The following is a 25,224-nucleotide window of genomic DNA, read 5'->3' as shown; positions in this document are numbered from 1 at the left end:
AATTTTAAATGTGGTAACAGAGTCCCACGTAAGCACAAAATACTTTCCTAATATAGCAGAGGATTTGTATACAGCTGTTCATTCTTTCACATAACTCTCTGTACCCCTCAGTCCCTGCTGGCTCAAGAACGTGGAGGAGGTCCCGTTGGCAGGCACCTTCCAGTAACCGGCCCACATGGGCTCAGCTGTGGCCTCAGAGCCTGTGGGGGGCGGCCGCAGCCCTTCCTGTCCTGTGCCTTTGCTTTAGGAGGTGCCAAATATGAGCCCATGGTCAAGTTTTCGTTTTCTTTGCAAGGCTGCAGCCTATTTGCACAGCCTGTAGCAGTTACACATACGTTTGGAATATTTTCTTTTTATAATCTCCCCTCCACTATTTCTCTTTCAGAAATTTTTTTTTTTAATGTTTTCATTTGCTGTTTGCACATACTTAAATATAGCCTGGGCATATTGCAATTTTTCTGAACGTCAAGGAGACTTTAGAAGTAGTAAGTACAGTGGCTGTATCTGTGAATTATTAAAGTAAAAAGTTTAGGTCCCCTACAGGTCAGAGAATTAAACAATTAAGTTGAGATTATTATCTTCATTTTCTTACATGACATCTGCATGGTTTGTTCAAAAAAATTGAGTATGTCTTTTAAGAAACTAGTTTTATCATACAGCAAATAAGTAGTTTTAATTATAACGATTGCATTGCTTATGACATGCTGCTTATGATGACATAACAGACATTCACATTGGTCACTGTGAGTCAAATGTAGATCTTAATGAGATCAATGAGTGCTTTGTCTTCTTTTGCTGAAGTTTAACTGACATACTTAACCACATGGTTCATTAAAAACACTTTGCTAACTTCAGTTATCTAGAAATTAATTTCCATAATAGTTTTGTTCTTAATATAATCCCCTTTGTGTTTAGTTTGGGCACTTCATAATTCTTCCAAGAATCAAAGAGACTTTAGAAATAGTAAGTGCTTTGGCTATACCATTGATATGGTAAAGTTAAAATTTTTAATCTTAAAATTTCAAGAAATTAATGAAAAAAAGGTTATTGTGTTCATAGTAAAATTATTCTTAATATGATGACGTTGAGTGTGTCAGGGATTCAGTGTGTTCCTTAAGAATACAGTTGACTTCCAGAGATCCAGTCTGGGCAAATGTGTTACAGGCAACTGTTCCATGGAATTAGGGAGGTCATTTTATACAGAGCTGAGAAATGTTTTACAAATGTGGATTTCACATTTTACTTGTAGGCGGACCACACTTTGAAATAATTTTCTTTTAGAAAAAGTTTGCCTACTCTAAGAAGAACTCCATGTTTTTAAAAATTACAGAAAGAATCCACAGTTGAGGTTCAAATAGTAGGTGCTTCTTAGACCATATTAATTATTTTTAAGATCTCACTTATACACAGCTATTTAAAACTATATTTGTCTAGCATATAAGGGGATTCCTGGCACTCAAATAAAAATCTCGTTTGGGGGAAGAAAATAAATTAAGTATATTAGGTCTGCTATTTAATATCCTTCGAGAAGTGGAAAAAAAGTACATATTTTCAGGATTTTTTAAACCTCAATGATTTGAGCCCTGTCATAACTGTTAGTCAAATTTTCTTTCAATAAATAGTGGTGATTGATCGTTTTGAAACTTTGGCTCTGAGGCCTGAGTGAATAAATAGTTTCTTTCTTATAAATAATACTTGCTCATTAACAGCCACGGCTGTTATTGCTTACGGAGCTCACTTCCCGAATCTCTCCTCTCACAGTGCCTGGGATGCCTTTTCAGGAAAACGTGAATTTTTACATATTTGAGATTAAAAATAAGAAGAAGAAAATAGGATATCCCAGCCACCCTGCAGAGGTTTGTAGGGTCAGCTACATGCACAGTTGTTACTATGCTTCACAGAAATGTCACCGGCATGCCACATGAATGATCCCACTTTACTAAGTTACATCTCTTGAAATTCCAGCAAACAGGAATTCATTTCATTCACTAAACATGAAAAGATGTTCAAAACTAGCGGTCATCTGGGAACTACAGACTAAAACCACTAAATGTAATACCGCACAGCCACTGGGAAGCTGAAATTAAAACGCCTGAGCACACAAGCACTGGTGAGCCTGAGGGCTAGCTGCACAGCCCCCCCCCCCAACTGGTGGGACCCCGCAGTCATAAAGCCCCTTGCAGTTTCTGCATAGTTAAACACATACTCCGTCTGTATGTATCTGCATGTATGCTGTGACTGGGTAACAACTCCAATACTGGATTTCTACCCAAAAGAAATAAAACATGTGTCCATAGAAAGGCTAGTCACACATATTCACAGTAGAATCGATCATAATATTCCCAGGCTGGAAACAACTTAAATGTACCATAATGGGTAGAATGGATAAACACATTTTGGTATATTCACACATTGGGATACACTTGACAAAAAACAGAAATAAAGTCGTGCTAGGGGCATTTATATCAGATGAATCTCAAAGCATTAGGTTAAGTGAATAGACCAGACAGAAAAGACTATAACTGTGACTCCATTTCTATGACATGCTAGATGAGGCAAAGCCTAGTGACAGCAGTAGATGGATGTTTGGCAGGGGCTGGGGGTGAGAGTGTGGACTGTTTGTAGAGTAGTAGGAGGGAACGGGGTGGGAGGATGATGGAGATGTTCTTTATCTTGACGGTTGTGCGGGTTACATGACTGCAGACACCTGGTTTTCAACCTTTTTTATCTCACGGTGTACTCGAACCTATAGTTAAACTTCCGCGGCACACTTAAATGTTGATCAAAAAATAAAAAAGGAGTGAAAAAAGGAAGGTATTTCCTGTGCTTCGAACATATTTCGAAAATAATTTAATTAATGATCTTTTCAAATTTACGCAGCACACCTAAGATTCCTCTCATGCCATACCAGAGTATACTGCAGCACACCGGTTGAAAATCACTGCTGTATACCTTTGGAAAAACTCATTTAAATCATACTTAAAATGGATCAGCTTTCTACTAACGAACAGCAAAAAAGTCCTTCTGTGGAAGTTCATATTCTAGTGTGAATTCGATCCATTGGGTTGGCTTACTCTGAGAACAGAAGAATTTTTTTTTTTTTCTCAGAAATCGAAACACTGGGAGGCCAGTGTAGAGAAACACAGGATGGGGATTAGGTGGTAGAAGGATCACCTGAGGGTGCCAGCTAGGCACCTGGGTGCTGCAGGCAAGAGGGCAGATATTTACTGAAAATGTCTGCTTCGTGCCTGGGAGATATCATTTTCTCTTCCTTGAAATTATTAGTATATTTTTGCTATCATAGGAAGACCTTGAAACATTACACATTTAGCAGAGATTCCTCTTACCTACTTATGAACTTTAAATTGGGGGACATTCCTAGATTGGAGCAAAACCACATCTAGAGCAAAAAGGTGTCAGCTTGCCTGCCACCAGCAGCGGCCAATAGAGGCCTTGGGTAGTGGCTTCAAGTTTCATTAGCAGCACTTCAACCAAACCTTGCCCAGCCTCTGAGTTGGAGAGCAGACTCCCTTCTCCTGGGTTAACCTTTCAGCCCTGGCAGCCTTCGTTAGCCCATAATTGGTTTGTTCTATCTGTGCTTTAAATTTTACCAACTTTTACACCCCTTAAGTTCAGTAAAGGTAGATGCACTGAAGAGTATCAGTGCTGTAAAGCAAGTGGGGTGATTATATTGGAAATGAACACGACAGTAGAAAGAGAACAGAAGTGGCAGGAAAATGGTGACTGCCTCTGCACAGGCGAGAGAAGCCGGGCAACACAGTGACCTGAAGGCTGGAAGAGGAAAGACAGCAGCCGGCAAGGCACAAGCAAAACAGGTTGAGGGAGTGGAAGTAAAAGCATTAAACTGCAGGCTAGCAATGGAGCATTTTCATTAGATACTCCCTAGTTCAAGGTTAATCCAGGAGAAGGGAGTCTGCCCTCCAACTCAGAGGTTGGGCATGGTATGGTTGAAGTGCTGCTAATGAAATTTGAACCATCCACTTTCAGCATGGTCAGCTCTGAACCCCTTGGAATTTGCAGAACTTCAAAGTGAAGGCTGAGGCAGCTGCTGCTACTGTGGCATCTAAGAAATCCCTATGGCACTACTGAGGCACCGAGGAGGAGGGCTCCTGCCCCGACAGATTTCAATGTCGCTGAAGCCGTTTAATTTTGAAGAAAGGTTCTTGTCATCTGCAACCTGGTAGAAATGCATCTAGGTTCCAGAAATGTTCATTTCTCCTGGTTTGCTTATTAAATCCAAAGTGATTAACAGTGCAACTGCCTTTTGGATCCTCCTATGTTGACCGGGTCTGTGCCTCCCCTGACTTCAGGGCCCATCAGATGAGATTCTGAGGATTCTCTGCAAATGAGCAGATGTACAACCTTCTCCTGAAATTACAGGATGGCCCTGTCTATGGCATTTATATGATTTTATTTGAAATACTGGAAACACAAAGGCAAGTGCTCACCTTGCTAAAAAAAAAAAAAAAAAGAAAAAAAATGCCTGGTTCACAATAGAGCATAGCTGGGGAAAAAGGTTGACTTTGCTAAAGGCACAGTTGTCACTGCAGTTGCTCACTTTGACGTTAAATTATGTGTATTTTTAATGGTTAAGGAAAACAAAAGTAGAGAACATAGCATGGAAAGTTGGAAATATACGGTTTAATATTAATGTTTAAAAGAAAAATTCTAATTAGGGATTTTGGAATGTTTCTTATCTTTCTGGGAATGAAACCTACGGCCCTAATTCCCAGTGCCCCTCATAACAGCTAAGTCCATTGTAACTTTCAGTAATTAGTTTTTTATTAAAATAAGAGACTGCAGTATAAATTTTAGCAACTAGGCTAAATGGCATTAACGGGCCCTGGGATCCAGCCGTAATTTGTAACATCGTTCCTCTGGGAAAATGTATTCTAAGTGCTCAATAACTACCTTACAAATAGACTCTTGAATCATAGTCCATTGGAGAATAAGGAACTGTTGGCTATGGTAATACCTTCGATCGGCTTGCTTGAGAACTGCGCAGAAGGGGCCTATATTCCACCACACGTGTGTAGTGAACCCAGCTCATCTGGGTTTGATCAGAGGTTATTGCTGAGTGGGCATGCCGAGCGTAGGAATTAAAACCAGAAAGTAGAGGTTGGAGGCAAGTTACAGGTGGAGTTAGAAGGATGGCACTGAAGAGATATTGGTGGGAGGAGAGGTTTTTCACCTCAAAGACCAGTGTATGAATCTGAGCAGGTGAAGGGAGGAAGCAGGTGGAAAATGGGTCAAGAGGGAAAAGGAGTTGGAGGCAAAAAGGCCAAGGGTGAGGAAGAAAGGAGCATTGAGAAGCCGCCATTTTTAAGGAAAATGTAGGGCAGAATGTGCCAGCAAGGCTGAATAGTCCACACAGAGGTCAAAGAGACGCCCCAAAGACCTGTAAATAATTTCTTAGAGATGTTGTATTGGAACAACCAGCATCAAAACTTAGACACCTCAGTTTTTGTTTTTAGTTCGACACGTTATTGAGCACCTCCTGTGGGCTAAAATGATAAGATTTCGGCAAAGCATATTACCCATATCACATTTCCAGTTGAGTGTAATTCCAACCCAGCACAGCACTGAACCAGAGCAGGCCACGGTAAAATGGTGGTGAATGTCTAGAAGCTGCCCATAAGGAGAAAATTAGATTTTTATTATTTTATCCTTGATTTTGTGTATTTGTTGGCCTGATTGTGGCATAAGATTTAGGAGGGTAAACAATACAGAGATGTCCTTGGTATTATTTTCTGTCACCATGGGGCACAGAAGGCATGCCAGTGACCGTATCTTGGCATCTTGTTTGGTTGGTTGTCATAGGTTTAAGGCATGAACCTGCTCGATGGAACCCATCTTTGCTGGAGAACGTTATTAGCATAGTGTACTCTTTGCCAGGGTGTGAGATTAATACCTGATGGATGGACTCTAAGTAAGAAATTCCTGTCATTGCTGTCACATGACTTACTAATGTTTGGTGCTCTCTTTGCACATGGGAAGGTTTGGGGGTGTCATTTGCTTCTACACGCAGCCCGTCTCCCACAGGCCTATCCTGCCCCCCCTCAGTGCGTTGTCCCGTGCTGTGCAGTGTCTGTATGTTGTATTAGAAGGCTTATTCCAGAGGGCGGACATGCCAGCAGACATTGCCTTCACGCTGGCTTTGTGGCCCTTGTTGCCGTGGTCCCACACCACCTCCTTTCATCTGAGTATCTGTGATGACAAGGATGGAGCTGCATCCCCAGTGGACTCCTGCCGTTCCTTCTGTCTCTGCCCGGGCTGCGATATAAAAGTACCATACACTGGGTGGCTTACACAGCAGAAGTTTATTCCTTGTGGTTGTAAAGACTGGGAAGTCAAGATGAAGGTGTCAGGAGATCCAGCATCGGGTGTGGGCAGTCTTTGCAGATGGCTATCTGTCTTCTTGCTGTGTCTTAGTGTGGCAGTGGGGGGCCAAGGAGCAAGCCCTCTGGTCTCTTAGGAGGGGGCTAATCCCATCATGGGGGCTCTACCTTCATGACCTAATCACCTCCCAAAGGCTCCATCTCCAAATATCACACTGGGGGTTATGGTTTCAACATAGGAATTTTGAGGGGCTTCAAATAGCACCTTTCATGGTTCAACCTGAAAATACTCCAGCTTGGTTTGACCCCTCTTTGCCAGGCCACAGCAGGCTGTGACTTAGTGAGAGGCTCTCAGGCACCTTCCTCTGTGCCCCCTGCCCTGTTGCCACTAGGACTCCAGTTTCCTTTCAGGTCCTCCTTCTATACTATGTGAGGGCAGAGGAGTGGGATTTTGCATGTCTCTGAAACATTGGTTTTTGTGACCACTTTTCTGCGGCTCTTCTTCCCAGGCCCTGGGCTTGTTCTCGTGACTGCCTCCCTGTTCATGCCTCAGAGCCTCACGAACTGGATGGTCATCAGCCACTTCCCGGGTACCTTCCCACTCCTCCCCGTGCTGAGGAAGAAGGGCCCTCCGTGTGCAGTCTGTCCCATGGATGTTCCAGAAATAACCCTTCGTAGAGGAAGTACTCCCTAATGAATCTCTATATACTTCTGTTTGTGCTGTGCCCTCTTTATGAAGAAGCCAAGGTAGCAGTCTCCACATTTCAGGGAGTTTATTTCTACCCTTTTTCTCATTAGCTCCAGGAATAAATCCATGGGAGAGGCTCATGGGCATAAAAGACAACCGGGATAGACAGGCCTTTACTGCAGTCCCCAGACCCAGTGTGTGCACCTTGCCTCCTTTGGTGCAGTGCTTCCTGCCCTGTGTGCATCAGGCCCTGGCAGGCATGCCCTCCAGAATTGCTCAGACCTGTCTGAGTTCCCTAATGAACATGCCCAGGCTGCCAAGCTGGGATTTCCCTAAGTGGGAGGAATTTTCTTCTTTCTCCTCAGATTCTAAAGGACATACTGTTTTTATACATAAGGTAAGCACAGATGTTTTCAGGATGCTTGTTTGAGATCCAGAATTATATAACTAACAATAAAAAGGATTTATATCTTTGTTAGTCATTTATGTATTGCAGGCATTCCTCAGAGGTGCTGAGGATTCGGTTCCAGACCAACATAGTAAAGTGCATGTTGCGTTAAAGCCAGCCACACTGTTTTGTTCATTTCCCAGTACATACGAGGGTCACTATGGAAGTTATGAGACAGAGTTTTGTTTTTGGTTTTTGCTGTTTTTGAGACAGAGTCTCACTTTGTCACCCTAGATAGAGTGCCATGGCATCACGGCTCATAGGAACTTCAAACTCTTGGGCTCAAGTGATTCTCTTGCCTCAGCCTCCCCAGTAGCTGGGACTCCAGGCACCCGCCACAACACCCAGCTATTTTTAAGAGAAGTCTCACTCTGGCTCAGGCTGGTCTCAAACTCATGAACTCAGGCAATCCACATGCCTTGGGCTCCCCAAGTGCTAGGATTACAGGCATGGAAACAAGAGTTTTATATTGTCCTGTATTTTACTTCTAAGAAATGCAGTCAGCAGCAGTGTTCTTTCTGCCTCACTCATGCGAGTTTCAGCTTATTTGACTTGTCGGTATTGCTGGGAGGGCTTCATCTGTCTGTGCCTGTGTGGATTTTATGTTTCTTGATTTTTGCACATCTCAAAACTTTCGTAATGACCCATGTATGAAAATTGTATTTCCATACTAACAAAGGAATATACATACCTTAAGTTAAAAATATGTTGTTGCTAAAAAATGGTAATGATAATCTGAGCCTTCAAGTTTTGATCTTTTTCTGATGGAGGGTCTTGCCTTGATGTTGTGGGTGGTGGTTGCTGAAGTTTGGGATATATGTGGCTGTTTCTTAAAATAAGGCAACAGTGAAGTTGGCCACATCAACTGACTTTTCCTTTCATGAAGGATTTCTCTGTTGCATGCGATGCTGTTTGATAGAATTTTACCCACCGTAGAACTTCTTTTAGAGTTGAAGTTAATCCTCTCAATCCCTGGTGTTGTTTGATCAGCTAAGTTTATATAATATCCTAAATCCTTTGCTGTCATCTCAGCAGTGTTTAGAACATCCTCACCAAGAGTAGATGTCATCTCAAAAGAATGTCTTCTTACTGGGTTCAGTGGTTCATGCCTGGAATCCCAGAACTTTGGAAGGCTGAGGCAGGAAGATCACTGGAGCCCAGGTAATCTTTGACGACAGTCTGGACAACATAGCTAGACCTCTTTGTCTCTACAAAAATTTAAAAATTAGCTGGGGCTGGTGATGTACATTTTTAGTCCTTGCTACTTGGGAAGCTGAGGAAGGAGGATCTGCTGAGCTCAGGAGTTTGGAGGCTGCAGCAAGCTATAGTCATGCCACTATAGTCTACTAGCCTGGGTGACAGAATGAAACCCTGTCTCAGAAAAAACAGAAGCAGAAAAACACTTTCTTTATTTAGCCATAAGAAGCAACTCCTTGTCTGTTGATATTTTCTCATGCCATTCTAACAATTCAGTCACATCTTTAGCTCCGCTTCTGAGTCTAGTCCTCTTGCTGTTTCCACCACCTCTGCAGTTACTTCCCCTGCTCAAGTCTGGAACCCCTTAAAGTAATCAAGGAGGACTGGAGTCAACTTCTTCCAACTACTATTAATGTATTAACATTGGTATTTTGACATCCTCTCAGTAATTAATGAATATTCTTTTTTGTTTGTTTTTATTTTTGAGATAGTCTCAAGCTGTCTCCTTGGGTAGAGTGCCAGGGTGTCATAGCTCGCAGCAACCTCCATCTCGGGATTGCTCAAGCAATCCTCTTGCCTCAGATTTTCTATTTTTAGTAGATATGGGGTCTCAATTTTGCTTAGGCTGGTCTCGAACTTGTGAGCTCAAGCAATCTACCCACCTTGGCCTCTCAGAGTCCTAGGATTACAGTGTTAGCCACTGTACCTGGACCTTAATGAATATTCTTAATGTTGTATAGAATGGTGAATCCTTTCCAAAAGGTTTTCAATTTACTTTGCATAGATCCGTAAGAGGAATCACTATCTGTGGCAGGTGTAACCTTATGGAATATATTTCTTAAATAATAAGACTTGAAGATTGAAACATCTCCTAGATCCAGGGGCTATAGAATGGTTGTTGTGTTACCAGACATGAAAACAGTATTAATCTCTGCATACATTTTCATCTCCATCAGAGCTATTGCGTGACCAGGTGAATTTTCAGTGAACATTAATATTTTGAAAGAAACCCTTTTTTTTTCTGAGCAGGAGGTCTCAAGAGTAGGCTTAAATTATTCAGTGAACCATGCTCTAAACAGACAGTGCTATCACTGAGGCATTGCTGTCCAATTTCTAGAGCACAGGCAACACAGACTCAGCATAACTCTTAAGGGCCCTAGCACTTCAGAATGGTCAGTGAGCATTGAGCACTGTGTTCAACTTCAAGCCGCCAGCTGCATGAGCCCCTAAAAAGAGAACCAGCCTGTCCTATGAAGCTTTGAAGCCAGGTGTTGTCTTCTCCTCTCCAGGTAGGAAAGTTCCAGCTGGCCTCTTCTTCCAGCAGAAGACTTTCTTGTCCACTCTGAAAATGCAGTATAGTCACCTTCATTGAGGTTCTCAGCTACATCTTCTGGATAACTTCTTGCTACTTCTCGTTGCACTTTTATGTTATGGAGACAGCTTCTTTCCTTAAACCTCATGAACCATCCTCTGCTAACTTCAGACTTTTCTTCTGCAGCTTCCATACCTCTCTCAGCCTTCAGAGAATTGAAAGGAGTTAGAGCCTCACCCTGGATTAGGTTTTTGCTTAAGGGATGGTCTATCCAGACCACTAGAACTTTCTCAGTGTCAGCAGTAAGGATGTTTCACTTTCTTAGCATTTGTGTGTTCACTAGAGTAGCACTTTCATTTTCATTTGTGAACGTTTCCTTCACATTTCCAACCTGGCTGAGTATTTGGTGCGAGAGTCGTAGCTTTTGGCCCATCTCAGCTTTGGGCATGCCTTCCGTATTAAACTTAGTCATTCTATCTTTTGATTGAAAGTGAAAGATATGCAGCTCTTCCTTTCACTTGAATACTTAGACACCATTATAGGGTAGTTAATTGGCCTGATTTCAATATTGTTGTGAATAGGCTGAAGAGTGGGAGAGAGATGGGAACGCTTGATCCGTGCAGCAGTCAGAACACACCCAGCATTTACAGAAATTAAGTTAGTTGCCTTAAATGGGTGTGGTTTGTGGTGCCCCCAAACTGTTAGAATAGTAACAGCAGAGACACTGATGACAGCTCATAGTAACAGATATAATAATAAAGCAAAAGTATGAAATACTGTGCAGATGACCACAGTGGGAAACAGACACAAAGTGAGCACATTGCATTGGAAATATAATGCTGATAGATTTGCTTGACACAGGGTCGCCACACACCTTCCATTTGTGAAAAATGCAGTTGTCTGTGATTTGCCTCAAGGCAAGATGTCTCTGTACTGCAGTGACAACAAAGGCATTGTCACTGCCTGAAGTAGAAGAAATGTGTATTTTCCTTGATACAGGAAATTCTTCACATGACGTCTGGGGAAGAGGAATGGGTTTTATTGAGTGTTTACTATGTGCCAAGCCCAGGGCTCAGCAGTTAGTATTGATTAGCTCCTTTATTCATAAGAAACTGCTATGAAGTGTTCTCAGCTCTACGTGTGACACTGAAAGAGGTTAAGTGTCTTGCCCAAGGTCCCAAAGGTAAAAGGTGAAGAGTTGGTAGTAGACCCTGGGCTGTCTGACCACAGTGTAGGGCTCTGGACTGTATCTTTCTTCCATAAGTCTTTCTTATATTGTCAAAAGTTGCTTTTGAGAATGAAAACTGGACATTAAGACAGTGGAAACTTTCTCACTTTGTGATAGTAGCTTACCCTCAATTTAACTCATGGCAGAAGATTCCTGTTCACTAAATATATATAAGACTATAATTTATGTTATATGATAAATTCCATATAAATGTAACTTAATAACTAAAGGACTGGCATTCAGCAGAATAATTTCAGCAGACTTCTTTATTTCCTGGTTAACTTAAACCAGATTTTTTTTTTTAATTGGGCCAAAATTCGCATTCTTATATTTGAGTCAGATCTCCTATTTTGTTGTCATAAATTCACTTGGAAGCTCAGGATATTGTTTTCTTTAATCTTAAGGGTGGTTCTATGCTTTAATTTCATGTGATAATAGATATCATACCAAGGTGCTTTTAAGGCTGGTAGTAGTGTTTTAGTAGCTTTTGGCAGTTTAACTTTATTTTAAAGTTTCAGATTAATATGAGGCTACAAATGATTCGGTTACAATGTTTGTGTTTGTTAGGTGAAGTCCCTGTTGTAGTTGTGTCCTGCAGTTAGAAGGTGTGCCATATACCCTTGGCAGTTTAACTTGATGACATATTTTCTATAATATGTGAGAATGATCAGCTAATTTTTTTATCCTGACCATAAGACACAAAGAGAATGGTTTAGTCTGATGATCTCAGCAGGAAGAGAAATGAACTTCTCTTTTGTTTTTGTATCCCTTGATACCTTCTGGTTGCTCTAAATATTATCTTGTGCGAACTGAGAAATGTTATCGTTTGCCACTCAGGTTCCAGCAAAGCTGTGTGTTCCTGACAAGAACACTTATTTGTATGGAGTTTCCTATTCTAGGGGCACCAAGAATAATGTGTATGTCGTGTAAGGAAGGGGTCGTCGTGAACACTGAATGAACCCCATTCTGAGGATGCTCTCACCCAAGAAACAGACCTGGACAGCATTCCAGTGAAATTTTTACCTGTAACTGCGCCAAGTTGAATTGTGTTTGTATATTTTACGTTAGAATGGGAGTGTTCTCATTTCAAGGAACTCCCTTTTGAATTGTTAGTTTGTTTTTGATATATTATTAAACTCACAAAAATGCGATGTCCCCCCACTCTTGTTTCAGGCTACAAGGGCAGCCATTACTCAGCACTGCACTGACCTTGGAAATCTGTTGGGCAAGGAAAACGACGTGGCCCTCATCATCGATGGCCACACGCTGAAGTACGCGCTGTCCTTCGAAGTCCGGAGGAGCTTCCTCGACTTGGCGCTCTCCTGTAAAGCAGTCATCTGCTGCAGGTAGGGCCCTACGGGCTGCGCATAATTCATATTCTCATGTGTCTCTATGAAAGAAATCCGTGATGGGACTTCTAGGCCTAAAGTTTTATATCCAAAAAAAGGAAACACGAACATAGAAATTTATCTTAACTGTTGGTTCACGGATTTCCCAGAAGGCGAGTTACTGGTTTTTACATTTTAGTTTTGTTTTCTGAGGAGATAAAAGGAGTAAGAACCAGGTTTTCCAGTCATATTCACAATGGGAGATAAATTTGAAAAATGCTGCCTCAAGTTGGTTTGGAAAGTTACCAGGGCCCTTCCTGTTGGGTTCCTTGGTTCTACACATGTCTGAGCTCAACTGCCAAGACTTGTGGGGCTTTGATGCCTCTTTTCTGATGTTCAGCGGGTATTTCTTTTCAGTTACCAAGGAGCTTTGGTCAAGTTCATCTGATAACAATTTTTGCGTTAAGATCTGACCAGAAGTCTTTGTTGGTTCTTCATGACTCTGGGGCTTTTCTTTGCAGGAGGGCGGGCATTGGAGGGGCACTGTTACATTCCCTGGACTGCTAGCTATACAGAGGTCCCTCTCTGCTAGAGAGTTGAAAGTCAAACAGAATTGAAAAGAAAATAAACTACTAGAAAGATGAGTGTTCACCAAAGGCCAGGGAGAGCCGGAGAGGCTGCCTGGGGGTGCCTCAGTATGAGAGAAGCTGCCTGGGGGGGGTGTCTTGGTATTAGAGAGGCTGCCTGGGGGAGCCTCAGTATCAGAGAAGCTTCCTGGGGGAGCCTCTGTATTATCAGAGAGGTGTGCTGGTTTTGTGCCTGTGGTCACAGGATGTTCGAAGACCATGGGGTTGAGGAACAAATTGGACTGTGTTGGAAAGGACAAATGAGAACTCCTGTCTGGAAACCTGGTGCAGCTATGAGGGACCTGGGACAGTGAACAATGACCAGAAAGGTCATTGCCTAGAAAGGAAATACCATCTTCTTGTTTTATAGTGGGTTTTCCCTCTTTTTTTTTCCAAACAGCTTTATTGTGCTAGAATTCACATACCATACAGTTTACCTATCTGAAGCAATTCACAGGTGTTTAGTATATTCAGAGTTGTATAACCGTCACCAGTTTCAGAATATATTTTCATCACCCCCGAAAGAAACCCCAATATCCTTTCTTATTTAACCCCTGTCCTCTTCCACCTCCTGCCTCCACTAAATAACCACTAATGGACTTACCTGTGTGGATTTGTCCATTTGACCCATTTTCATATGAATGGAATCATAGATATGATGTGCTTTTTCTGACTTGTTTCACTTAGCTTGTTTCCAGGGCCCATTCCCATTGTTGCACGTGTCAGTATTTCATTCTTTTCATGGGGACTAATACTCCATTGTGTGGATATACTGCAGGGGGTTCATCCGCTTACCGTGTGTCAACACCTGGGTTGTGACCATTACGTATGATGCTGCTATAAAGACTGACAGAGGAGCTTGTTTGTGGACTTAGTGCACCTCTCAGGGGTGTGTACCTAGGAGTAGAGTAGCAGAGTCGTGCAGCAACTCTATCTAGCCTTTTGAGGAACTATCAGACTAATTCCCTTTTAGGTTTCCATCAGCAATGTGATGTTTCAGTTCTTGTCTTTATAGTTAGTTATCCTAGTGGAGGTAACGTGACATCCCATTGTGGTTTTCATTAGCCGACGTTGAGCTTATTGGCCATTTGTATATATTCGGTGGAGAACAAACTATTCAAATCCTTTGCTTATTTTGAAATTAGATTATTTGTCTTTTTATTATTGAGCAGTAGGGGTCCTTTATTTACTCTGGATACGATAGCTCCTTAGACAAATGATTTTTCTCATTCTGTAGGTTGCCCGTTCACTTTCTAGAATGGTGCTGTTTGCAGCACAAGAAGGTTTTAATTTTGATGAAGTCCATCTTTTCTTCTTTTTGTGTTTTTGGTGTCATATCTAAAGAGCTTGCCTTTTTAAGGAAGTAGACCCTATGTTTACTTTGCTGGATGGCATTTGAGCATTTTAGATTAGGGACATGAAAATAAAGAGAAGGGTAGAGAGAATGGGAGGCAGATTTCTTTTTTCATAATTTTCTCTTTGTGTCTATGTTGTAAAGTTGCTCAGTGGGTGGGTACTTGATTTTATGAAATCCTCAGCACTGGCTGTTGGTACTGTTTCACCCAGAGTTGGGAGTAGGTCACCTCTGCCTGCCAAATGTCACGTTGGCCAAGGGGCCATCCCCTGACCTGTTAGTGGACAGAGACAAATAAGAGCACGAAAAACAGCATGAGGAAATGTGGAAAAGTCTGGTAAACTGTAACTCAAAGCAAACACACTGAAACCTTGTATGGTTTTTGAAAGGGAAATCAAAATGAATCCATTTGGAGTCTCGGGGGAGGGCCGGGAATGCCTGCAAGGTTTTACAGGAACAAGCTCTTTCCTTGCCAGGTGCTTGATACTAAAAAAAAAAGAAAACCTTTCTTCCCTTCTTTCCTTGGCTGCTTTCATGGTGCTTTGTGTGTTCCGTAGGCTGTGTGCCTAAAGCCTTCGCAGGGAGGAGTTCAAACTGGAATTGGCATAGAAAGAGGAAATTTCAAATTAAATACTGTTACAGTCTAGAAAATGGAAGCATTAATTGAAAAAAGCAATCTAGGATAGTGCAGTACTTTCCTGCTCTAGGAGACATTTCTTGGCTGATCTCATACTCAAGATTTAAAAAAAAAATAATCAACACATACTTAGAAAAGGGAAGAAAAGAAGAAATCACTCACATGTTTCAGATGTACTTACTATTCATTGAAAATTTAAACTCCATCAAAATTGAATATGTAACTTCAAACATAAAGTTGACCTTAATTCTCACTTTTCATCTTTAAAACATAATAGCTGTGAGAGTTTTCTCTAATAGTAAAGGAAAGTAATTTTTTTCAGTAAGCAACTTCTTAAATGAAATCATTAGGCATTCTCTTATTAATATTGATTCAGAGATTGGTGAATATTTTATAAAAGAGATAAATACCTTTAAACTAAAACAATATTTTAGGCAGTGAAAAGGGGAGAAATGCAGAAATTTATTAAATATTTTGCTAAAGTTCGAATCAGACAGTTTTGCTAATTATGCATTGCTGTGCCCAAATGTTTTCCATGTAGTTCAAGTCCCGAGGAGGTCACATGGTAGTCAGAACCCTTACCAGTTAATACTCCAGTGTTCTGAGTATGCCAGGGATGTTGTAGGTATAATAGATTGTTTGTTCACATCTAAACCCATGCGTCCAAGGAGATTTTTGTTGTGGGCTTGTTATTTGTGTTGTAGATGCCTAGCTGTTATGGGCAGATAGATAAACACAGTCTTTGACGGGGGTGAATAACAGAGTAGGTTATGGTATTTGCCCCAGTTCTGGAAGTCAGGCTGCTAGTGAAGCTGGAGTATCCAAGTCTCTATCTGGCCATGTGCAGCAAGCCCATTTTGTTCCTCTCTTGCTTTGCAGTTCCTTTCAGCACTTGGTACAGTCGGTCTACCCTTGAAGGGTTCTCTTCTCCATCTGACACCTCTCCCTCCTCCCTGGTTATGTCTCCTTCACGGGTTCCTTTTCTGGCTCCTCTGAACTGGTGCTTTCCCGAGGTGTTGCCTCTGGCCCTGTGACTTCTGTGTCTTCTCCCCAAGCGCCTTCCCTCTGTTCCCAGGGCCTCTTCCATCTTATATAACTGTGACTCTCAACACCAGCTTCACACTGGATTATCTGAAGAACTTTTAAGAAAAGATTTTCCTTACAAAGCTAAACATGAAGTTCTATGTGACCCAGCAATTCACTCGTATGTATATACCCAAAATAATAAAAAACTCAAACAAATGCTTGTACATGCCTGTTCACAGCAGCCAGAGATAGGAAATAACCCAGATGTCCACCAATTCATGACTGAATAAGCACAATAAGGTGTATCTATACAATGGAATATTATTCCTTCATGAAAAGAAAGAAGGTAGTGACACATGACAATACAGGGGAACCTTGAAGACACACTGAGTGAAGGAAGCCAGTCACACAAGGCTGTGTGTTATGATTCCATGCCAGTGAAATAGTGAGGACAGGCAGATCTCTAGAGCCAGAGCCCAGTCGTGGTTTCCACTGGGCTTGTGGGAGGAAGAATGGGAAATGATTGCTTAGTGGGTATAGAATCTCCTTTTGAGGAAGATGAAATGTTTTGAGACTGGATTCAGGTGATAGCTGTACAATATTGTTACCAAACTAAATGCCACTGAATTTTTATGCATGAAAATGGTGAGTTTTATGTTATGTGAATTTTACCTCAATAGAAGAGTATAGACAAACGAATGAAACAATTCATCTATTAAATGAAATGTTTGTTGAATAAGGAAAATGAAATGTTTGAATGAAAGTTGCATTCATATGAATGAAACGTTGGTTGAAAGAAAGCAAACAGGCTCGGCACCTGTGGCTCAAGCAGCTAAGGTGCCAGCCACATACACCTAAGGTGGCAGGTTCGAATCCCCAGCCCGGGCCCGCCAAACAACAATGATGGCTGCAACCAAAAAATGGCCAGGCGCTGTGGGCGCCTGTGGTCCCGGCTACTTGGGAGGCTGAGGCAGGAGACTCGCTTGAGCCCAGGAGTTGGAGGTTGCTGTGAGCTGTGATGCCATGGCACTCAACCCAGGGGGATAGCTTGAGGCTCCGTCTAAAAAAAAAAAAAAAAGAAAGAAAGAAAGAAAGCAATCAAAAACATTCTGATTCCTGAGCCCTCCCCTAGAGCAATGGGATTAAAACTCTGGGAATTTTATGAACTCCACTCTAATGAGACTGAATATTGACAGTGTCAGTGTCCCTAATCTGCTAATCCTGCATGGCCCCCCATGGCCCCTCTTTTCAGACCCTTAGTTCTGCGTCTAGGACTTTTTTATGCCAACATTCTTTGGATGTCTTTGACAAAAAAATATGTAAACAGAGTCAGTCACCGTGTCCCTGTCTACACTGTACCTCTCGTCTGCTGAGCTTCTGTCCTGGTGCGTGAAACCACTCTCTGCTCAGTTGCCAGAGCCTTTTGATAACTTCGGTGGGCATGATTTTATATGTAAGGGACCTTTACAGAGATGAAACCTGGTAATAAGCGCATTATTAAACTGAGATCGGAAATAATGATTTCTAAATTTGTTACTCCTTGATCAGTATTCTGTTTTTTATAAATGAGGAAATACAGGCATCAGAAAACATACATTGTCTTCCTCATGGTCTCAGCTAGGGATAGAAGAGTTAATGTTTTAACCTAGACCTGAATTTTGTCAGGGCCTATGCTGTTAAGTCACACAGTTGGCAGGGTCAGTTAATTGTCACATGTTTACTGATAATACTCACAATTTTGCACAAAACTTTTTTTCTTTTAACATATTTTGACATATTTTTCAAACTGTGGAATATGGTTAGACCTATCCAGCATGAAGTCTTACAGGATTTATCGTTCTTCAAAGGAATGAAAGTCACATAGGAAACCAATTTCAGTATGCTCAAGAAAAAAAAAAGAGTTCTCTTTCCCCTGTCTCATTTTTCCTTTTTAAGATTTTTATTTTTGTTAAAATGGAGGTACATTCTGTAGCACAGACCACGCAGGGGTGGGAGCAGACTGCGACCTCTTGTGAACATTCAGGGAGAAAAGTAACTGTGTCTCATCAGGAAAAGAGTCATGAAAGAATCAGCATCGTCCCCCGAGTGAGAAAGCAGGTTAATGGCCCCACCATAGTCCCCTGCAAACTCAGAGTGGTGCTGGGAACCCCAGAGCACTGTCTCATTAGTGGATGTGATTTATGGCTTCACATCTCTGGGCGAGAGATGGAGTGGAGGGAAAGCATCCGAGCAGGAATTTCCACTGGATGTACACATTAGGGGTTTCAGAAGGCATCATTCATTTTCTTGGATGTGTTTAGACTTCTGTCTTCCAGGATAGATTCAAAGATAAACATGTACGAACCTACTGTGATGCCATAGAAATAAAGACAAAGAGGCAGGGTGGGTACACTGAATGTTTTAAAAAATTGGGGAGTTTATTTCTCTGAGTGATTTATATTTCTTATAAAAAATTAGAAAATATAGATAACCAAGAAAGAAAATGCCGTTCCCAATCCCACTGACTAAAGATTATTACTGTTGACAACTGGAGTATAAACCTAGATCTCGTTCTCTGACAATGCTTTCAATGGAAAGAAGAGTTATATTCACAAAATGTCAAGTAAAAAAAGGTTATAAATGGCTTTATATTACTGTAAATAGTAATGTAAAAACTTTGTAAAAGTTTAAGAGTGTCCTGTTTTATGAACGTGCAATAATTAGTTTAACCTATTCCCAGTTAATGGCTATTCAGATTAACAATGTTTTTTTGCTATTATGAAGAGCATTATAAGGATGATTTTTTTATAGCTAAGTCATTGCAATGATACTTTATGATTTCCATTAAATGATAATGGATTCAATGGCAAACAATGTACAAAATTTGCAAAAGGGTTTGCACCTTTCACTCATGAAACTGAAGCTGTTTGACTTAGAGCAGGGGTCCTCAAAGTTTTTAAACAGGGAGCCAGTTCACTGTCCCTCAGACCATTGGAGGACCAGATTGCGGGCTCTGGGATGAATCAGCTGCTAAGCAGGACAGGCAGCAGCAGCAAAAACACCCGGCAGGCCAGATAAATGTCCTCGGCGGGCCGCATGTGCCCCGCAGGCTATAGTTTGAGGACGCCTGACTTAGAGTCATAGGAAGATGGTCAGCAGCTTAGTCCCTACCGGGACAAATGTGTTTGCCTGTGTTAGTAACCATAGGCTGGACTCTGAACCCCAGTTTAGCCTCAGTGAGAAAGGGGAGCAGTTAGGAGATTATTTTGTGACAGGATCCATATGAACAGAAAACAAACAAAAAAGTCAGACTGCCCTTCTGAGCAACACTGCCCAGCATTTTCACATCCTGCCAGGGCTTCCTTCCCAAAGCTGGGTCATTCTTTGTTCTGGACTCTTAGTCACGTAGCTCACTCAGTCTGCATCCAAAAACCGACACATCTGGCTGAACTTTAGACTCCTTAGTGTGGAAAAGAACAGGCGCTTCTAATTTAGTCTCTTCCCTAGTTTAGCTTTCTCTGTTGATGAGGTATGATGGATAATAGGGAAGAGGAGTGTTATGCGTTTTCTGTGTGGTATCTTTCAGCCTGTGAGCTACACACAGAATCACGTCAAAACAGAGTTCAGACATAGTAATTAGAATTATACCACCAATTGTGTTTGGGTTGGCCTGTATATTGGTAGAGATCCAATCATACACTTGAAAAAATAAGACTCTCCTTAGTTTCACTCATGATGTGACTTCTTAGCACCCTGAATGTTTAGTTACGAGCCAGCTTCGTACTTTGAGGTTCTATTCCAGCGAGCATTATTAACTTGTCAAGGTTATAAGCCTATCCTTGGGTTGTTTGAATTATGGCTTAGCATATATTTGCCCTTTTGTTGATTACATGCAATTAAGGTAGAATTTGCTTTCCGACAGGTTGTTTTTTTTCCATTTTGCTATAAAATGAATGCTGTTATTTGAATGATTGTAGCAATCTATGGAAATCCTACCTGGCTTTCCGGTTCCTCTGTTAAGGATGAGCTTGCTCAGGGGGAATGGTTCCTCTTTAGCATCATCTTGAATATAAATAATTTCTAAAAGCCAAAAGTGTAAAAATGTGTTCCCCCCATAGAGTTTACTGTTATTTCTCCAGAGGAAAAATAAGATTGATTATAATTTTGTCGTATATTCAAAGTAGCTCATTTGAACCATTGTAGAGACCAAAATGTAAGCAGACTTTAGAGGATTGATCCAAGGTAGAAAAAGAGAAGCATCTCTACCCAATCATTTTTAGCTTAGAAAAAAATAATTTCACTCAGCATTTTGGGATCAAAGCTGATTTTGATGATGACATGTTTATAAAAGAAGGACAATTTTCATCTTAAATACTGCAGACCCAGCCTGGCAGCTCACATGTGTAATCCCAGCACTTTGGGAGGCCCACTCAGGAGGATTGCTTGAGGCCAGGAGTTTGAGACCAGCCTGGGCAAAATAGCAAGACCCTGTCTCTTAAAAAATAAGAAAAATTAGCTGGGCATGGTGACATGCACCTGTATACAGTCCTAGGTACATGGAAAGCTGAGGCAGAAGGACTCCTTGAGCCTAGAGGGTTGAGATTACAGGGAGTTGTGATCTCACCACTGCAATCCAGCCTAGGATGACAGAGCAAGGCCCTATTTTAAAAAACAAAACAAAAACTTACTATAGCAAAAAATATATACTAGTAAGTGTACATAAGATCAACTTATGACTTTTAAGGATTTCTGATGTTTCAGTTCCCCTCCAACTGTAAGTTATATATTATCCACTATTTATATCTAACTCTTTCAGATAAGAGATAGAAAAAAATAACCTTATTAGATCAAACATGGAGTATAAATGTCTTAACACAATAATTAAGTAAATGAGGGGAGGGATATATTAACTAGTTCAATGTAAGCATTCCAAATTGTATGTGAAATCAGCACACAGTACCCCATAAATGCATTAATGTATACATGATTTATGTGTTTATGACTTAATAAAAAAATAACTTATCAACTTTGTTGCTTATATCTTGAACTGATAAAATAATTCAGTGGGAGCAATCTAGTACATTTGATAAAATTGCAAACAAATATTTAGTATAAGATTGAGAATACAGGAAGCTCTTCTATAAAAAGTCTGCTATGAACAATCTAAATGAATAGACATGGCACTCACAGCAGCACAGTATGTTGGGAATACCTACTGGGGAATTTAGTAGTGGGCTTTCCTCTATAATGATATGCTGTGTAATTGGGATTGTGTCTCTTAGGAGATTTTTTTGTTGTTGTTTGAGACAGAGTCTCATTATGTCACCCTCAGTGGAGTGCTGTGGCACCACAGCTCACAGCAATCTCAAACTCTTGGGCTTAAGTGATTGTGTTGCCTCTGCCTCCCAAGTAGCTGGGACTACAGGCGCCCACCACAACGCCTGGCTATTTTTTTGTTGTAACTGTGGTTGTTTGGCAGGTCTAGGCTGGGTTTGAACATGCCAGCTTCAGTGTATGTGGCTGGCACCCTAGCCGCTGAGTTACAGGTGCCATCTTAGGAGATTTTAGTTTATTTATAACGTTGTAACTGCATCGCACTTTTCTATTTTCCTGAATGTTCTGAAAGGCGATTTACATGGTGGAAGTTCCCTCTAATGCACCATCTTCACAGTGGCGTTTCTGTGCAGAAGTTCAGATACACACTGGACAGTGGAAGTAAAGGATCCCTTTCCTCTTTCTACAGTGGTCTAAGAATTACAGAAATAGGGTCAGTGTGATCTCCTGTCCATCCACTCTGCCACTTTTAACACATGGGGCCAGAAGAGCTCACAGAAATGTCATTTTTCAAGTTTTTTTTTTCCTGTGTTTTTCCCCCCTCTTCCCCTTTTCATGAATGATGAATACACTGGTGCATGTCATTTTTGACAGTACTGCTTGCCAAATGAAACAAGGTGATGTGGGGTCATCTTGTGGTCAGAACTCTGAAGTAGAAACTCATAATATTGGGCATTTTTCCTACTTGAAAAACAAATCAGAAAAAAAAAAAAAGAGGACCGGAGCTTAATTAACATGTAGATTATGTCATGAATATTTATGCTTCCGAGTCTTGCCTCGTGATGGTGTTTGTACTTAAAGTGCTTTTGCTTTTCTTTGGTTCTGAAAATTTCACTAATATAAGAAAGTAGCCTGTTAACTTTCATTAGGAAAAAATTCCACTTGTCCTGACAACAGTGACACCTTTCTGATTGAGAGTATGCAAAGTAGTTCTCATGTTAATTGGTCCCCAAGAAAATTATGTTTTCCATTTTCTTGTCTATACATCTGACACTTCCCCTCATTTATCATCTCCTAAACTATCCATTCTCTCCCCTTCCTGATTTTGACAGCCAGTATTCCTCCTATGACTTTGAAAACCGCAGGAAGTACTCCACAGCAGACACTTTACTGTCCTTGGCTGGGACTGGAGGCCACAGGGTCAAAGTTAGCACAACCACATGTAGCAAGGTGCTTCCAGGTCTAGCAAACAAGGACTGCACATCTCTCTCCTTGAAACGTCTCGGATTCAGTTTCCTACTAATTTAACTTTAGAGAGGAAACAAATGACTGACAAAAGGGGAATGAATGAGTGAGGCTTCTGTTTGCCAGCATTCTTGCTACTCTACTCAGTCCTGTGTAGGACCACAAATAATCAACAGGAGCTGGGTCCGACCGAGTTGACGAGCATTGCCAAATTTGGGAAGCCTGGGCTTGGCTGGAGTTTTATGATTGGTGATGTCTACGCTTCATTATCCTTGTCACCTGCAAAGCATAGCTGGGTCGGTGGAGTCAGAGAGGGTCTGCTGAGTGATTTGGTTTCTGTTGTTTCTTGTTAATTAGCTAACTGAGCTCTGCCAGAGCTACAGAGCTCATTGTCTCCAGTGGTTTGGTTCCTGACAGGCCCACAAGTGAGACAGAGCCAGACAGACAGAGACGCAGACAGATACCCTTTATTCCCTCACCGTCCCACCAAATTCTTGACACCTGGGTCATCTGAGAAAAACAGAATAAGCGTTTTTTTTCTCCCACTAAGCAAGTATTCCTAGTGGCATCCTTTCACCACTTGGAAACACTAGTCATTAAAGACCAAAGTCAATATACCAGCTTGAAGATAATCCTTTCACAAATATACAAGTGCCAAGTTAAAACTGTCAATCATGCGTGCATTTTTCCTTACTTTCATTTGTTTTAATGGATGAGTGTTGCTTGAAGATAGCAGAGCTCGAGGAGTCAGGAGTCCTATGATATTGCAATATTTTGCCTATTTACGGATAAGTGAACCTTAAGTTCTTATTTTCTCCTTATAAAATCAGGGTGAATAGATAACTGAATTTTTTTCCTGAAATACAAAAATAATAGTAAGGAAATAAATGTTTCTGTATATACATGAGCATGGGAGTATCAATTTAAGTTAAATGGTTTTTCAGACCTTGATGCTTCTATCAAAATGTGACTTTTAAATGATCTAATATGGGAACAATTATAAGATTAATACAGAAAGGAATGAAGTCTTTTTTTTTTTTTTTAAGGGGAAAATGTTGCCTAATGTGAATTTACTTTCATGGCACGTGGAGCTGGGTTAACATTTCTGTATTCCTGTAATTGTCTATGAATTCATGCACATGTAACCATAGCTACTTAGAAATAATAAGTAGTGAATGCATTAAGGGCTGGGAACAACATTTCATTTAGTTTTAAAATATTATTAGAGAAGTTAAAGAAATAAGGTAGGATTTAGTATGGTCAGATTTGTACTTCCTCCGTTTGGAAACCGCTGTCCAGACTCTCCAGTAGAACTCCATTGTTGGTTGTCTCACATTGCTCTTCAGAAGGTCTAAAGCTAAAGATTTCTTTGGTTAAGTGTCACATGACTTTTAGATACTGTTGTGAAGAAGGAGAAGACTTTTAAACATCTTACAGACCTAAGTAAGATCTATTTTGTTCTACAAACTATTTGGTCTTATTTTTTAATTTTTTTCTGGAAACAGCCTGGTTTCATTATAGTTGAATGGCGTAACTCTCAAGGCTGGCCAGGCTGTTCCCTTTGACCCAACTGAGAAAGTGCCTATTGATTAAGGTCACTGAATAAACACAAATGGTACAACCTCTCCCTGCCAAGAGGGCTCAGCCTGGAGGGAGGCCAGTCCAGATACAACTACACAGTTTTCCACGTGAAGTGCTATGAAAGTTGAATCTTTTACGATGAGGGGGAGGGTAGGCAATGCTGGTACAGTGCTGCTGACACCAGGTTACCACTGCGTCTAGACCCTCTGTAGACACTTGGCATCTCCTGCTTCTGAGCACCTTATAATTGTCCCACAAAAAGGAAACTTATGATCCTTATTTTATAGTTTAGAGAACAGAGCCATAGAAAAATGGAGGTACTTCCCCAAGGTCCTGTTACTCTTGGTGAGTAGGTCCCGGACTTGAACTCTTGAGTCTGTGCCAAAAGCCTTTTTCTTTTTTTAAGAGATAATGGTGAGAAATTGAAAATATTTTGTACGGACTAGTGGAGCTTACATGTGTTAGGAAAATAAGACAAAGGCCAAATTAGTGTACACGAGGTCTGAGGCCTTTATAATACCTTAAGTTTAGCAATGATGGGGACTTCAGCCAGGGTACTGCTAGCCCAAGTCTCTGGCTATGGTAAGTGTTCAAAAGACAGTGGGTTCCATTTCTGGATTCTATGGATTGGATTGTGATCAGATTAATAGTTATTAAAGAGTCAGAATGGGTACCTTTTAGTAACTGACAGAAAGTCACTGGGGCCAGTATGACGGGGTAGAAGTTAAGAAGTGCTGTGACAGGCATGTCAGAGGGGACACGGGGGAGGAGTCCACATGTGGTTAAGAAGTGCAGTGACAGGCGTGTCAGAGCAGACACCAGGGAGGAGTCCACATGCGGTTAAGAAGTGTAGTGACAGGCATGTCAGAGGGGGTATGGGGGAGGAGTCCACATGTGGTTAAGAAGTACAGTGACAGGCGTGTCAGAGCAGACACCAGGGAG

The 25,224-nt window shown here is 41.2% G+C and overlaps 1 protein-coding gene across 2 annotated transcripts in view; it reads left to right on the top strand.

Moving 5' to 3' along the window:
* Positions 1–25,224, top strand: part of ATP8A2 (ATPase phospholipid transporting 8A2) — a 625,592-nt gene that overhangs the window by 299,196 nt on the left and 301,172 nt on the right. For both annotated transcript variants that reach the window (XM_012809508.2, XM_012809509.2), the window contains exon 25: positions 12,406–12,578. In XM_012809508.2, the coding sequence (XP_012664962.1) occupies positions 12,406–12,578 (173 nt within the window). The remainder of the gene's footprint in view (positions 1–12,405; positions 12,579–25,224) is intronic.

This window comes from Otolemur garnettii, unplaced genomic scaffold (genome assembly GCF_000181295.1).
Source record: "Otolemur garnettii isolate 467f Iridium unplaced genomic scaffold, OtoGar3 scaffold00106, whole genome shotgun sequence".
NCBI classification, from domain to species: domain Eukaryota; kingdom Metazoa; phylum Chordata; class Mammalia; order Primates; family Galagidae; genus Otolemur; species Otolemur garnettii.
This window is presented reverse-complemented; position numbering and strand designations above follow the sequence as displayed.